The 17,399-nt window shown below is 33.0% G+C and overlaps 1 protein-coding gene across 2 annotated transcripts in view; it reads left to right on the forward strand.

Moving 5' to 3' along the window:
* LOC149803280 (chitinase-3-like protein 1) overlaps positions 1-17,399 on the forward strand; it is a 49,905-nt gene that overhangs the window by 17,156 nt on the left and 15,350 nt on the right. For both annotated transcript variants that reach the window (XM_089952956.1, XM_089952957.1), the window contains exons 3-7: positions 9,643-9,817; positions 10,787-11,039; positions 11,798-11,922; positions 15,681-15,804; positions 16,334-16,519. In XM_089952956.1, coding sequence (XP_089809082.1) covers positions 9,643-9,817; positions 10,787-11,039; positions 11,798-11,922; positions 15,681-15,804; positions 16,334-16,519 — 863 coding nt within the window. The remainder of the gene's footprint in view (positions 1-9,642; positions 9,818-10,786; positions 11,040-11,797; positions 11,923-15,680; positions 15,805-16,333; positions 16,520-17,399) is intronic.

The raw sequence follows: 17,399 nt of genomic DNA on the forward strand, positions 1-17,399 counted from the left end.
TATAAAAAAGATCACGTACACCTAATACAGCCTCGATTCCACCCTTATAGCACACATTAAGAATAAATAAAAAAGAAGTTGTTTACTCGAACTGTTACTAATTTTGAATCAAGGTCAGGAACTAGGTCAGCATAAAGATACAAAGTTCTATTTTTATGTGTTTACCTCAAAACAATCAGGTCATACTAATGTCTCGAAAATGTCAAATTCAAGGAAACAAAATTACATTACTCTAACATGTAATGGAATAAAAAAAAATCGAAACTAACTAACAAACAATTAAGTTAAATCAAATATATATATATATATATATATATATATATATATATATATATATATATATATATATATATATATATATATATATATAACACCCGTCACTTGCATATTCTCTGTTAGATGGACCCCAGCTAAGTATATGACCTGTGCAGTTTCAACAGGTATTTTAAATCCAAATATTGTATTTTTTTTAAACGGTGAAATTTGCAAAGCAGCTGCTGTGTGACAGCTAGCGGAAATAAGATTTCTTCGTTGTCTTGGCTTATTGGCTCTGAGTCTCTTAGTTTTCTACCAAAAATTCAATTCCATTTTATCCTCGAATAGAGTATTATGACTGGCTTGTAAAATGATACGTATCTGATTGATATGTGATAGCTCTTAGCCTCAATATGCTTTTCTATTCTATTGTTAAAGACCATAGAGTGCACTGGCCATAGTCTGAAACATTATATTTGCATAAGTTACGAACATTTCTCTTAAATAATCCTTTAAATGATCAGAATGCTATATTCGATACTGTGTCTCTCACGTTCCTTATGGACATTGCCAATATCATGTTCATTCGTTTGCTTCTTGAAAGTTTCATTTGTGACTCGGTGAACTCGTCTACATCGTTAACTTTAATATCTCTCCTTTCAAATGGACGATACGGCTTGTTTAATTCAACCACAAACAAATGTAATAAACCAAAAGCTAAAGCTTCTACTATATGGTCAAACGTTGTTTGTTTACAAAGTAGTTTCTAATACAAATATGTTTTTAGACACACGTGTCGTGAAATACGAAGCCATACACTATGGAAAAATACTGCAATATTCTAACAAGGTAAAGTCAACGAAGGAAACAAAAATGAGCATATAATAAGTAATTTATAGTCCGACGATAATAATTCCATGAAATATCAACAGTGTTCTATATGCTACATTAAAAGTACAAATATTGGAACCCGAAAAATACCATTATTCCGAATGTCAAGATTTGCTCATGTACTTCAGTATTAGAGGAAGATTATAAATAAATAATGGACTGGACAAATAAAGTAAAAAAACCTAGTATTGGTGAAAATTCATTTGGAAACAATATTGAACAGGTTAAAATATCATTATTTTTTCATTGTGAATGACACTGAACTCTGCTCATTGAATATATTAAGGATACGTACATTATATAAATTTACAAAACACAATTAGTCGTAGTGACAATCATAATTTGGTTGCATGTAATATTATATTAAATACATAACGCATCCAAATCTTGTTGAAGAAGGATGTATTCCTTATTTTGTTGAATTTTACCGTAATTCGAAACGTTTTTTTTCTTCTCCCCCTATTGTTGTAAAGTGTGGTAGAGAGACTTTTTAATAGAGTTAAAGTTAATTATGTCGATTGGTTACATCTCATGTAAAATTATTATGGCAACTTTCCAAGAGCAAATACTGGATTGTATACCCAGCTGTTCATGTTCGTCGTCGTCGTCTTCTTCTAACATAGCTTCATATTAGATGTTAATTGTAAGCCACATGTATAACTAAGAACGTTCATTTGATACATCAATCATTATGGCGAGCCCATGGTTAATCCCGCGTCTGTCACGAAATATTTAGCGATTAATCACAATTATAACGCTAAAGTCTGGGTCATCAATGTACGTTTTGTTTCTTTCTTTTTTTTAAAGAGGGAGGGGTAATTTGATAGAACTTCGGTATATAGCCTACATATAGTTATTGACGGTGTATTTAAGAATACTACCGTCGAAAAATGTACAGTTATGTATTGTATACTTCGAATGACATTCTAGCCTCATTTTGAGACGAGGATGTTCCGAATATGATAGATGGTTATCTGTTTTACAGACTGCTTTCTCTCTTGTTTATATTAATGGTTATCGGTTGTACCGAACTTCTGATTAGACTTTGAGAGATGCCATAAGTCACTTTAATTCAACTCATCATTTTATTACGGACAATCGAAGTAGTGTAACTCCTTGACAATATTTACCTGTCGTGATCCCTAGATTAGGGCGTAATTTTTTTGTACCTCGTATTTTTTTTTTTTTTTTGTTTCCTTGATATTAAGTGGTCAAAGGGGATGCTAATAATTCGGCTGTAACAATACAGGAAAACCATTTGTTACAATGAAACTAATTTCTTACAGTAGTGATGTTATTTTTAAGCTAAATGATTACGTTATTTAAACATGAATAGTTACCAAAATACGTAACATCAAATAGACTAAAACAGGGTATAATGAGCGAAACACAAAACGTTATGACCAAGACCATTTATTCGGAATGCCTCAGATACTAATAAAACATTTTCCATGCATATTTTTGTTCTTCCTAACGATCTTAGATTTATGATTACATTATTGAAAGTATCTAAAGCAATAAATGACGCTAACCAGGATTATGAATTGGAGACTCTTTGTCATCAGTACAACACACTTATTTCCCTTATGATGGCGAACTCTGTTAACTGTCGAACAGCTAACCTACAAAAACTGAAACAAAAACTAAGTAGGCAAATTTTATCAAAACTGTATATAACTTACGACACAACGTAAGTTCATTAAAAACTGATCTTTACCGTGTTCAACTTGCTGACACTCCTTTTTGTTCGTGCGGTGGGATCGAAACCACCATGCACTATTTCATGTTCTGTCCCAAGTACAGTAGAGAAAGAGCTGAGATGATGAGAAATTTACTTTCAGTGTCATATGCAACTATTAACTTAGATTTACTGTTTTGGGTGAGAGGGCGATGCAAATGAAAATATAGAATTTTGTATCATGTATGTAAATATATAACCGCTACTGGACGATTTCAATAGCTTACTCATATCGTGATTACTGCCATTGTGCCTGCCTCTCTCTCTCTCTCTCTCTCTCTCTCATCATTATTCGTTATTATGTTGTCATGTTGAATATGTTGCAATACTTGTATCTTATAGGGAGAGGGCTAATTTAAGTTGTTAGAACTTCTACCCATTCACATTGTATCCGATCAAATCAATAAAATATATTTAAACAAACAAACTAATTCTGTTTACAAAAACTATATAAAGTTACTTGCTTTCTTTAGCGACAACATCACCACAGAGAGTATTACTGACGTAGCTGCTAATACAGCCTTAACCAATGTCATAATCGATTCACAGAGAAGGAGTTTAAAAGAAGTATTGACCTAGAAAGAAAAAAAAAACGCAGATTCTGATCCTGTACAGTATTTCACTTACTGGAGGAGGATTACCAAACACGTTTTACTCTAAAGGATTACGTTCAAACAAGACAGTAAACGACAAGAACGATTACTTTTAAACAAAACATTTTTCTCAAGGACAACTTTTAAACAAAACATTTTTTTTCAGGGATTACTTTTAAACATTACTCCCAGGAATTACTTTTAAACAAGACATTATTCTCAGGGATTAATTTTTTTAAAAAAACATTATTCTCGTGGATTACTTTTAAACAAACACTATTCTCATGGATTACTTTTAAACAAAACATTATTCTCATGGATTAATTTTAAACAAAACTTTATTCTCAGGGATTACTTTTAAACAAACATTATTCTCATGGGTTACTTTAAAACAAACATTATTCTCATGGATTACTTTAAAACAAACATTATTCTCAGGGATTAATTTTAAACAAACATTATTCTCGTGGATTACTTTAAATGAACATTATTCTCAGGGATAACCTTTAAACAAACATTATTCTCATGGGTTACTTTTAAACAAATATTATTCTCAGGGATAAATTTTAAACAAACATTATTCTTATGGATTACTTTTAAACAAAACATTATTTTCAGGGATTACTTTTAAACAAAACATTATTCTCATGGGTTACTTTTAAACAAACATTATTCTTATGGATTAATTTTAAACAAACATTATTCTCATGGATTAATTTTAAACAAACATTATTCTCAGGGATTAATTTTAAACAAACATTATTCTGAGGGATTCCTTTTAAACAAAACATTATTCTCATGGATTAATTTTAAACAAACATTATTCTCAGGGATTAATTTTAAACAAACATTATTCTGAGGGATTCCTTTTAAACAAAACATTATTCTCATGGATTACTTTTAAACAAGACATTATTCTCATAGATTACTTTAAACGAACATTATTCTTAGGGATAACCTTTAAACAAACATTATTCACAGGGATTACTTTTGAATAAAACATTATTCTCATGTGTTACTTTTAAACAATTATTATTCTCAGGGATAACTTTTAAACAAACATTATTCTTATGGATTACTTTTAAACAAAACATTATTCTCATGGGTTACTTTTAAACAAACGTTATTCTCATGGATTACTTTTAAACAAACATTATTCTCATGGATTAATTTTAAACAAATATTATTCTCGTGGATTACTTTAAACGAACATTATTCTCAGGGATAACCTTTAAACAAACATTATTCTCAGGGATTACTTTTAAACAAAACATTATTCTCATGGGTTACTTTTAAACAAATATTATTCTTAGGGATACATTTTAAACAAACATTATTCTTATGGATTACTTTTAAACAAAACATTATTCTCATGGGTTACTTTTAAACAAATATTATTCTCATGGATTAATGTTAAAGAAACATTATTCTCATGGATTAATTTTAAACAAACGTTATTCTCAGGGATTAATTCTAAACATTATTCTGAGGGATTCCTTTTAAACAAAACATTATTCTCATGGATTACTTTTACACAAACATTATTCTCATGGATTACTTTAAACGAACATTATTCTCAGGGATAACCTTTAAACAAACATTATTCACAAGGATTACTTTTAAACAAAACATTATTCTCATGGGTTACTTTTAAACAAACATTATTCTCAGGGATTACTTTTAAACAAACATTATTCTCAGGGATTAATTTTAAACAAAACATTATTCTCATGGGTTACGTTTAAACAAATATTATTCTCATGGATTAATTTTAAACATTATTCTCAGGGATTAAGTTTAAACAAATATTATTCTCAGGGATAACTTTTAAACAAACATTATTCTCATAGATTACTTTTAAACAAACATTATTCTCATGGATTACTTTTAAACAACATTATTCTCATGGATTAATTTTAAACAAACATTATTCTCAGGGATTACTTTTAAACAAACATTATTCTTATGGATTACTTTTAAACAAAACATTATTCTCATGGGTTACTTTTAAACAAATATTATTCTCATGGATTAATTTTAAACAAACATTATTCTCAGGGATTAATTTTAAACAAACATTATTCTCAGGGATTACTTTAAACAAACATAATTCTTATGGATTACTTTTAAACAAAACATTATTCTCATGGGTTACTTTTAAACAAATATTATTCTCATGGATTAATTTTAAACAAACATTATCCTCATGGATTACTTTTAAACAAACATTGTTCTCAGGTATAACTTTTAAACAAACATTATTCTCAGGGATAACTTTTAAACAAACAATATTCTCAGGGATTACTTTTAAACAAACATTATTCTTAGGGATTGCTTTCGAACCAGACAGTCTCGCAATCTAATTCATGAAGTGTTGAAGTTTAAGTTTAGAAAAAGAAACATCTAAAACAAGTCGCTACCAATTATTCTTTGAGGAATTTCATTATTTTAAAACAAAAATAAAAAAAGTTACTAATTTGATTTATTAAACAAAGATGCCACATGTGTCATAGGTGAAAATATAAGGTTTTTAGATGGAATTTAAATAACCGTTCCTTGTACAATGTGAATACCGACAAAATTACAGTGTACTTGCCCACCACTTTGATAATATGCATTGTAACCAATGGTGGAAGAAAAAAAAAACAAAGTGCGCATTGGATTTGGTAGAAGCCGAACACAAATGAATCTTGCATTTTATTATCATTATCTGTACATCAATATTTACAAGAAGATTTTAATAGAAAATGGATAGATAAAGACAACGATGCAATAATTATTTATTACTATGAAAAATTATAATTTTTGTTAAGCCATTAGTCGAATTTATTACTGAACAAGTACTTTGTTTCTTATGGATGACTGCAAATTTAGATGATGCAGACAATAAGACAAGAAACGTTACCACATGTAAACTATGTTTAAGTGGTACTTACAGCGAAATAGCTGGATGCAGAATAAATCAAATTAATGAAAGATGAAATAGTTCAACAAATTAGAAAGGGAAATGGAAGTAAAATTTTAATGAGGTCGAATATTCGTTTCATTAAAAGGTTGTAGGAGAACCTCCTTGTGATTGAGAACAAACATTTTGAAGTCTGTTTATCCGCGAAATATCTGTTTTTATCAAACAAATCGGTGAAACTTTATTGAATGCAATATTGAAAATCTGGTCTTGGCAGGATCTAATTACTGCATCTCTTAGCGATTCATATTCTATATAAAACAACCTTTGCACAGTTCCAGTTTAAAGAAGTGTTTGTTAATAACACAGTTGTAATACCTTTATACACTTTTTCTACATCTGTGCTGAATGAATATATTCTTCTAATTTCACAAACTTCTTATATCAGAATGCAGTTTAATTCATTTTTAAAAAGGTGTTGTTGGCATTGTTTAATTTACGTGTAATATGCCAGAATAGTTTCTTTTTGTAGTCACATGTGTAACATCACCACCACCCCAAAATATTGCTTTTTGTAGTTGTGTACACCCCCCCCCAATATTGTCGTTTTGTTGTCGCATTTGTGAAAAAAACCAAATATCTTTTTTTGATTGAAGTGACGTGTAAAACAAAATTATTTTTGTAGTCACATGAGACCCCCCCAAAAAAATAAATATATATATACTGCTTTATATCCTCATAAAAATGCGAATCAACATGAATACTGAGTATCTGTACCTGTCTTTAGAAGTTTCATTTTACCGCCATAATGGTTTTTGATGTGTTGTAGCAGGAGTCCTACATAATTTATTTATTAACTTGCCTTTAATGCTATAAAGCCACCATCATTTGAGTTTTGTTACTTTTCATACTAATGACTGCAGTATTCTCGCCTACTTTGACTCTTCGCTCAAAGTTAATGACTTTTTACAGTTTCATGTATTCTTCTTCATTCGAAGATATTCTTACTTCAGTTCTCTCTCTAAGAGTGTCCATCTTTTTCTAAATTAATGCATCACTTTTCCTAAGTTTAAAAATTCATTTTCAAAGTAATTATTTGTCTTGTTTGTCTTAACACTTAATAACATATTGAACTCAATATACAATTTTATATTATATTGTTTTTTTTCTTTTGTATTTTTAATTAGACACGCAATTTCAAATTGCGATAGTGAATACCATATTTCTTTATTTTTTTAATATGTACAACAATTCAGGTACTAAAGGTCGAATTGTTTTATTTTTATATATTGATTTCCTTTAATACGGAGATGAGTAAGCCAAATCTATAACTAATCCTGAAGACAAAGATGTCTGCCTGAACAGGCAATCACGTGACTAACATAAACCCCTTTATTAGGAAATCTTATTCCAGCTTGCTTATGTAATATGCATAGAGATTGTTCCGTTAACCAATCTTTAAATTCTGAATATGTTAGTCGATTTTTGTCTATGCTCCGTGCTTCGTTCATTTCATATATAAAAAGTCTGTCATGTTTAATTGTGCAAACAATCGGTTTATATTTATGCATGCAACTGGAGTTTTAGGATCTTAGTACAAAAATATTCAATAATTCTCGAACTATATGGCAGCAGTGTGTTAACGAATGCTTTTGCTTTGCTAGCAAGAAATAAAAGTGTAAAATTATGGTCAAACTAGTCATTCGAAGCCAGAAAATAACAAAAGTATTAATTCTTCAATTAAGGAAATAAAGACGAACATAATTTCTTCTTTTAAAAAATTAGAGGAATTGCAATTAAACTTTTATGATAATCACATAGAAATTGGCTCAGTAAATAATGAAGTTTAAATTTTAAAAGCTGTAAAGTTTAAAAATAATCATTTTAAACTTGTTGCAAGTATATATTTTAATTTTCCAACAACTGTTTTTAATTTAAATCTCGATAATATTATAGCTTTTTTAAATTCCCTTTGTACGGATCCAGTAAAAGAGTAAAACAGACTATTTAATATTGAAACACTAAAATTTTACCAAGACATAATCATATCCCTTTATATATTATAACGGTATCAGACTAGAATAAGAACAACTGCTGTGATTTAAATAATGATTTACTTTCAAATTGTCTTACTGATAGCCCGTTGTGCACATGTAGAGAGGACGATGAGACTGCCTACCATTATATTTTTAATTGTAAGAAACACACAGTACAATGACATAGACTAATGCATGGTTTAAACCAGTCATTGCCCCTGTCAGTAATAATTTACTGCTGTTTGGATCATCAAATGACCTAAACACTCGCATCTTTCAAATCTTCCAGACTTTAATTAAACATTCTAAAACATTTAAATAATCTTCTAAGATAAATTACCTACTGGCACGATCTCCCACCGGTACTAGTCATGGAACCCACTAATAAACCCCCAACCCCTTTCTCCCCTTTCTCATCTTTAAGTTAGTTGCTATACACTTATATGTATTATCTTTTCAATTACATTGAAAGTTTCCATGTTCATTTGTATTAATGCACTGTATTTCTGATACACGTACTGTTAGTACATGCCACTTTTCATCAATCTACTTGAGTATTTGGGGGAGGGCTGCTGCTAAGTTGTGAGAACTTGTAACCCGACCCCATATGCTGTAATCAAGGCCGTAGATAGCAATCACGGGTTCTGGCTAAGTTGAAACAAATATTTTCTTTTATAAAATTAAAAAGTGTTGTTCGGCCCGGGCCACGGGGGTATATCCCCGGTTACCCCCCCCCCCCCTTAACGACCCTGGCTGTAATTATGGTGATAAAATATGTTATAAAACCAAGGATTCCTCGGTTACATAGATATAACTCAGAGAAAATTCAGGTAGATTCTATAATTTAGAAGATTGTGGAAGCTGCGATCATAAACAGAAGAATCCTTGATTACATCCCAATTTCATGTTTTTATGAATCATTTTCTCGCTCAAAGAGGATCTTTATATATAAAAAAAAATATGCAGAGTTGTACGTGTTCGCTTGACGTCATATATAGTGTACAGCATAGATCCAGATATTTCTGTGTGGTGCATATTGATTGGCAGATTTCTGGCTTTGGTTTTGAAAGTAAAGCATATAATCCGATATTTCCATCTAATGCATATTACACTGGCAGATCTGTGTTTTTGTTATTTGCATTGCGGTGTGTATTATACACAAATAATATACACAAAATGGAGCCAATATTCCATTTGGTATATCAAATCTATTTCCTTTTTCAGTGGCAATATCATACCACGTGATGTGTGTGTACACAAACTGGGCGCAGTACAGAGCTGAGCCTGCGAAATTCAACCCGGACCATATTGACCCTTTACTCTGTACCCATATTATGTATGCGTATGCTAAGCTTCAGGGACACCAACTTTCTCCAGTAGAATGGAATGACAAAGCATTGTAAGCTTGCAAAGTTTAAAAAATGTATACGGGAGTACTTTCTCATCCAGTTCAGTAATTTATTTTATTTTATTTATCAATTGACCATGTATGTATGTATGTATGTATGTATGTATGTATCTATGTATCTATGTATGTATCTATGTATGTATGTATGTATGTATGTATGTATGTATGTATGTATGTATGTATGTATGTATGTATGTACTCTTATTGTGGTGTTCATTTGTTCAGTTGGGTGGTTTTATTTATTCAGATATTATTCACTGGAATTACAAAGTACTAAATAATATTATTGGACAGAAACATTAATATGAAATTATAGTCAATTCAGAAAAGAACATGTTTGGATTATATTATTGTGATACCCCACAAGACTGTTAGCACATCATCACAATCTATGCCACTCACACATAACACATTCGAGACTACAGGCAGGCACCTCAACGCACTCAATATACCACTGGAATTCAAACGGAACTTCATACATCTGTACTTGTGATAGAACGTTTAGGACTATTTGGGATTAGTTCACAATAATGTAAGTTAATTTGAAATTTACACTAGGGAAATAGATTATTTATTAAATTTTTAAAACCATTTTGGTTTTTGTTCTTTTCTGTTATTTAGTTGAAGACCATAGAGTCGTATCCGTATGTATGTATGCATGAGTAGGTACGGTTCCATTGACTGATGCGGAGGAATATTTGGCTGGATGGAGAAAGAGAGAGAGAGAGATGAATCGATTCAAGCGAAAGATATTTACACCTTCGGTTAAATAATCATTATACATTTAACCTTTTCTTAAATGACATTCGAATCAATCTTTTGAATTACATATAAAACTGCTGGATGAAAGTAAAAGCAGATCTCCCATGCCTTTATATCCACTGCCGATAGATAACAAGCCCTGTTAACATTTGTATTGTAATCAAAGACATAGCGTAAGCAGAGACTTTGTTCTTGTAGGTATAAAAGTGTGGCTGGCTTGAAGGCGACAAATCCGAGCTTGAAGACGATTTTAGCGGTAGGAGGATGGGGTATGGGAAGTAAGGACTTCAGCGTTATGGCGGCCTACAGATCTACAAGGCGAGCATTCGTCGACTCTGCCATTAAATTCTTGAGGGTACACGACTTTGACGGCCTTGCCATCGACTGGCAGTACCCAACCATCCGTGGTGGCAGAAAGCAAGATAAGAAGACTTTCAGCTTACTTCTGAAGGTCATTTTTTCTTGAAGTTATTCACCTAAATTTCGATAAATGGGTTACGTTAAAAATACGTTTCTTAAGTAAGAAAATGTAAAAGGTTACCAGAGATTTCCTTTTAGTAGGACAAATTCTACCATTTCCTCCTTCGGGTGAAATTAAGGAAACTCTAATTTCGAGGGGTTTACCTGACTGGACATCTTTTTTCAATAGTATAGCATCTAAATAGTTGGTAATTCAAACTACAAATTCCATTCTAATAAATGGAGAACTAATTGTGCTTGTTCAAATATAAATTTCATTATTTATTGTTCCATTAGCATTCAGCGAGATACCCCTATTTAAAATAAATTCAGCTGGTAATTGGCGAATCGACTTGTGCGCCACGTGTGTATATTTTCGTTTTTAGATTAGTAACTAACGGAATTTATCGAATGTATCAAATCACTTCTTTTGAAGCATTTCCGAAAAAGAACGGAATTAAGAGCAACTTCGTTAGCTGACGTAATGGGTGGCACCTCTTTATCCTAACTTAATATTTTAACATCGTTTAAACCTAACATCTTGATTATTTCAAGAATGGTTGATGTTAGATATTTCTTTAACAAATCATCTCCTTCCTTCCAAACTTTAGTTAGATTGGAAGAATGGTGAAAACTATGATAAACAGATGCAATGCAGCTTAAAACGAGCGGTAAAGATAAAGGCGATAATTGAATGTATTGTGTGCAAGAAGAAAAGAAGATTAAAAAGATAACACCTTCTTGTTTCAGGATCTCAGAGAACAATTTGATACAGAGAGCAAAGAAACAAAAAATGCACGACTTTTGCTAGTTGTAGGGGTTGCTGTAGATCGAAGCACTGTAGAAGATGGTTATGAGGTAGATTTAATATCCAAGTAAGTATTACATATTCACTACAATTAACATGTATTGAAAGCGTAACATATCGTAGTATATTTCAAAGGTCTACATTTGTTCAGCATACAGTATATACAGAAGTGATGGATTAACAAAACATTAGGTATTAACCAAACATTAGGTATTCACCAAACATTAGGTATTAAAAAAGCGTGAAAATGAAAACCATGCCACTCGTACGCTCAGGACTCGTTTCAGTTATAAAGACTGTTAATGTTTCTTTAAGCAATACACGTGCTAGCATAAGTCACTTTTATTGTAAGCCCTTAGTATAACCGCATGATTTTTTTTTTTTGGTGTTGTTTTGGGTTTGACGCCATTTCTAAGCGCTCTATAGATTATACATGGCGACCAGTATAACCGGTGGAGGAAGAACCGAGGAAAACATCGGTATGAACCACATACCCACGGGAAGCTACTGGCAACATTTCTCACATAGATAATGTAGTAAATTTAGAGTATGTGCACTTGGTTGTAGTGCCCCGTTTTAAGCAATTCTTAGATTTGTGTGATTACTTGTTTGATTATTGGAATTCGGCGCCATGGAAATATTCCTGGCCCGAACTAAGGAGCTAATTAATAGGAGCAAACGTCACGGAGTGAAGTGTTAGTGTGTTTCCATGATGTCCTGGTTCACTAGTAGTGAATTCCGACCAAAACCGAATGAATGTCCCTGTCGTAAAATAGTACATATTAAAATCTAGTGGTATACATTGGTAGCGTGACTGCAAGGACAGCACTTACGGTATTAAACCGGTAAATTACACAAGGGCATAAATAAAAAGGGACTTGGCAGAGACCGTTTATGTCGCCATGCGGGCGAATATGGTGCAGTTATATCGGCGAAATGTGCCTGGAAAGCATACATTGACTGGCCTAAGGTGGCGGAGTTAAAATAGTTCCCATTGTTAGGGAGTACTCATATATGTTCTAAGGCGTGAACGGTTGTTGGTACGGAAACATAATGAAGCCAAAACACGCAGATGTACGGTAGATAGATAGTTGGCAGTTTGGTTTATCTGTGGTCTTGCATTAATTAGAGGAAAATGTAGGTATAGAATGGACACGTCGGGCTTTCTGATTTACAACTGAGGTTGTATGGAAGTCTTTGGAAAGTCGGGGAAACTTATGACTTCTAGCGAGAATCGCGCCAGGGTTTGACAACCGCTCGGTCAAGTAAATACCCGTGTGCGTGTAACAAGATATTGGCCGAGCCCGAGACTCGATTGCACGCTGACGGAGGCGAGTTGGCAGTGATCGGTAAATGCCAGTGCTTTAGACGACCAGGCCACCCGGGGCCCCACTGTAGTCATTAATCTTTTGGTCTTATTGTGTGCTTCTTTTTAACAAGTTCATACATTCATACTTAATCTGAATCAAACATACTTTAAGATAAACCTAGCTGCGAGTTTGTACAATTTAGCTGATTTTAAGAAAGCACAGACTAGACATGTGACTTGGCTTTTATATTTTTGCTGATTCCTTTAATTAACAATTACTGTGTTGGAGTCTTGATGCTTCTATATTTGCTTTTATCTATTGCTTTTTTTTGTGTGTGGCATTATGGAATCACTTAATTGAAAAGGATGAAGTCAATGTTTATACCAAGAGGTAATGCTGCATTAGTATCTGTAACGACACGTGGCAAAAAAGCTGGAGAATAGAATATCGCTGATACAAAACTTGATCAGTTTATATATATATATATATATATATATATATATATATATATATATATATATATATATATATATATATATATATATATATATATATATATATATATATATATATATATATATACAGGCTAATACAGATCCCCGACAATAAAACTAATAACAATAATAATTTTGAACGATATTGACGTCAGATTTGATATAACTCTTTTTATAGCCAATGCAAAATCTTGAACACGTTTAAGATCATTTCAATGACAGGCCCAGAGCGAAAATTGGGGTTTAAGATCAGCTCAGTGATCCATCCAGAGTGAAGATTGGGGTTTAAGATCAGCTCAATGATCCGTCCAGAGTGAAAATTGGGGTCTAAGGCTCAATGATCCGTCCAGAGTGAAAATTGGGGTCTAAGATCAGCTCAGTGATCCGTCCACAGCGAAAATTGTGATTGAAGATCAGCTCAGTGATCCGTCCAGAGTGAAAATTGGGGTTTAAGATCAGCTCAGTGATCCGCCCAGAGTGAAAATTGGGATTTAGGATTAGCTAAGTGATCCGCCCAGAGTGAAAATTGGGGTCTAAGATCAGCTCAATGATCCTCCCAGAGTGAAAATTGTGATTTAAGATCAGCTCAGTGATCCGTCCAGAGTGAAATTGGGGTTTAAGGTCATCGTAATGCTCCGAACAATTTGTCAACGTCTTGCTTTGTACATTGTTAACATCTTTTTTCTGTTATCGGGATCAGCTCTTCACAATACCTTCAACTTAGGACTTGAATATAATGTTAGAATCAAAGAGTGATGCCTGGGTTTGATGGCAAGTTGTGTCTCATAAGGGTCTTCACGTAGTTGTATGACATGTAGTGTATGTTTTTATAGCTCGTATGTGAAATGTTTTCTCTACGAACTTAGACAATAGGGGGCCCTGAGTGGCCGAGTGGTCTAAAGCGCTCACCATTCAGGATCACTGCCATCTCACCTCTGTTTGCGTGGGTTCGAGTCCAAGGCTCGGCTAGCGTGGGTACGTGGTAAAGCATGTCAGTAGCTTCTCGTGGGTCAGTGGTTCTTCCCTGGGTTATCCAGGGTTCTTCCTCCACCAGTTATACTGGCCGCCATGTATAGCCTATCCTGTGCTGAAAAATGGCGTTAAACCCTAGAACAACAACAACTTAGACACTAGAGAAACAAACAAAAATGTCGGGGGTGGGGTGATTCCAATACTTGTGATATTCTTTCTATTCACTCTACCAGTTAACGTTTGAGTACATGTCACTTAGAAAAGTAACTTACTTGCTTGACCATAAAGCACTACTAGTTTAAAACAACAATTTATATTTTTACACAAAGGTAACTTTTATGTATAGTTCAGTCAAGATTACCTCCTTAATTTATCGCAAGATTGGTCTTGTTTTACTACAGCACTGATTAGAGAAAAAATATTAGTTATTCCTAAATGAACTATGATAATGTATCACTTGAAGTCCCTTTTCCCAATTCAAATATTGAAACTCAATGACTTACTGTTGTTGTAGTTGGGATTCAGTTCATGTTGAAAACTGACTTTTTGTATAATTCGAATATGCTGGATTATTTATGCAAAATATCACCAACGATTTTCTCTTCTTGACATGTACAAGCTTTTCATTTAGTTCTGCACTGTCTTTTCCTTTGACTAATTGATCGCACCATTGACAGCATGCAGACAGATACAGTTTATGTAAAGTAATTTTAGTCAAAGTTGCTGTTTATGCTACCAATACTTTCATACGAATGATATGATACTGATATTGCTTCAAAAATGAAAAGTCTGAAAGATTTGGGGCCAATTGAAGACACTATAATCTGATGAGGTTGTAATGTGTTAGAGTAAGAAAACCTTGATCCGAAAGCTCCAGTCTTCATTCCAAGATAGAAATTATATATAAATAAATAAATAAATAAATATATATATATATATATATATATATATATATATATATATATATATATATATATATATATATATATATATATATATATATATATATATATATATATATATATATATATGTTGCGCTTTTTTTTCAGGGAGGTTGATTTTATCAATGTAATGGCGTACGATTTTCATGGACCTTGGGAAAACAAAACAGGCCACCCAAGTCCTTTATTTGCAAGGAATTCCGAGCGTGATGGGGACAGATTACAAAACGTGGTAGGTTTAAGAAACAATTTACGTTACTCGAGATCCAGTTACATACCTACATACATACACATACATACATACATGCACGCATGTATGCATGCACACACACACACACACACGTACGTACGTACGTACATACATACATACGTACATACATACATACGTACATACATACATAAATACATACTTGTATCTTTTCAAAGGGACATACTTTATACACCAAAGTAATCCATACTAGTAAGTCTGTATCGAGGACCTGTTTGTATTAGAAATCTATAGCATGCACGTTTTACATCAATTATAAACGACCTGTTACAATTACTAAAATAATCTTAATTGAAAGGCTTTCTGAGTTGCGACATATGATGGGTTGTGACATATATTAAAATATCTTTCTCCCAATCATCTTCTGTGAATATTATATTCCTTCTTGTAAAGTGTATGCCATATTTGTTTGAAATAAACCACGAACCGCAAATTGGGGCTCATTTCTTTTATTAACTCAGTCTTGATGCTTTTTTTATACTTTTTCTCAAAGGATGAATCTCTGAAATACTGGGTGAAGAAGGGGGCTGAACCAACAAAGTTACTGGTTGGTATTTCACTGTACAGTCGTTCATTCACCCTTACAAACCCATATAACCATGGCTATTCAGCGCAGAGCAAAAGCGCTGGCACAAGTGGAATGTACACCAAAACGGATGGTTTGCTTGCTTCATATGAGGTAGGAGGACTTATTTTCTGTAGAAATGGGATATTTTTGTTTTTTCCAGATCGCTTATTGTTTTACTGGAGCTGTCAATGTTCAAGTTTGTGAGGTACGTGTATACAGCAGTACATCACATCGCATAGAAAACTACCGTTTACAGCATTTCAATCATAAAACATACGCTTATATTCTACCTTTAGTTTTGCACAAAACATTTCTTTCAAGTGAATAAAAAAAATCATCCAGTTCCCTGAACTTACATTCGCGTTGGCTCATCTCATTCGCCAAGGCGTTGGATTCGTGAGCAGAAGAGTGCGCGTTCGGTCCCCCCCCCCACATCGCATCAGACCGGATCGGTTGCCAAATTACAAGTCAGATATACGGCACTGTTTCCCTTTACGCACATTTGTGCGTCAGGGACGCACGCTGGAGAAAATTGACGCACACATTTTGTTGCCGTGCGTTTTTTTTTTTTTTTTTTTTGACGCAAAGGATTTTCATAATATGATCAGGATTTATTTAATACCCAATGCATTGGACGATGGATGGCATCGTATATACTTCGAGTATAGGCATTGACTGGTTTCCCGCTTGGTTTGCTCCCTGCCTTGCGCTCCTCTATTAGTATAACAAAGTGCAGCGCAGGGAACATATAAAACAATGAACCAGACTAGCATAGGCAATGTTATGACGGAGTAGCTTCCCCTAATCTCGCGAGCTTCTCGCGATTTCCATCGAGCTCAGCAAGCTGTCATCTAGATGTTTAACCTCAAGGCTTGTTGCACTAGAAAGTGATCTCCAGATTAAAACGTCATGCACTAAAAAGCATTAGCGAAGAAAGTGAAAGAAGCAGAACACAAAAGAATAACTTTGGATCTAACTTTAATGAAAAATG

This window comes from Sinohyriopsis cumingii, chromosome 3, assembly GCF_028554795.1.
Source record: "Sinohyriopsis cumingii isolate HCF-2022 chromosome 3, ASM2855479v2, whole genome shotgun sequence".
Lineage (NCBI taxonomy): Eukaryota > Metazoa > Mollusca > Bivalvia > Unionida > Unionidae > Sinohyriopsis > Sinohyriopsis cumingii.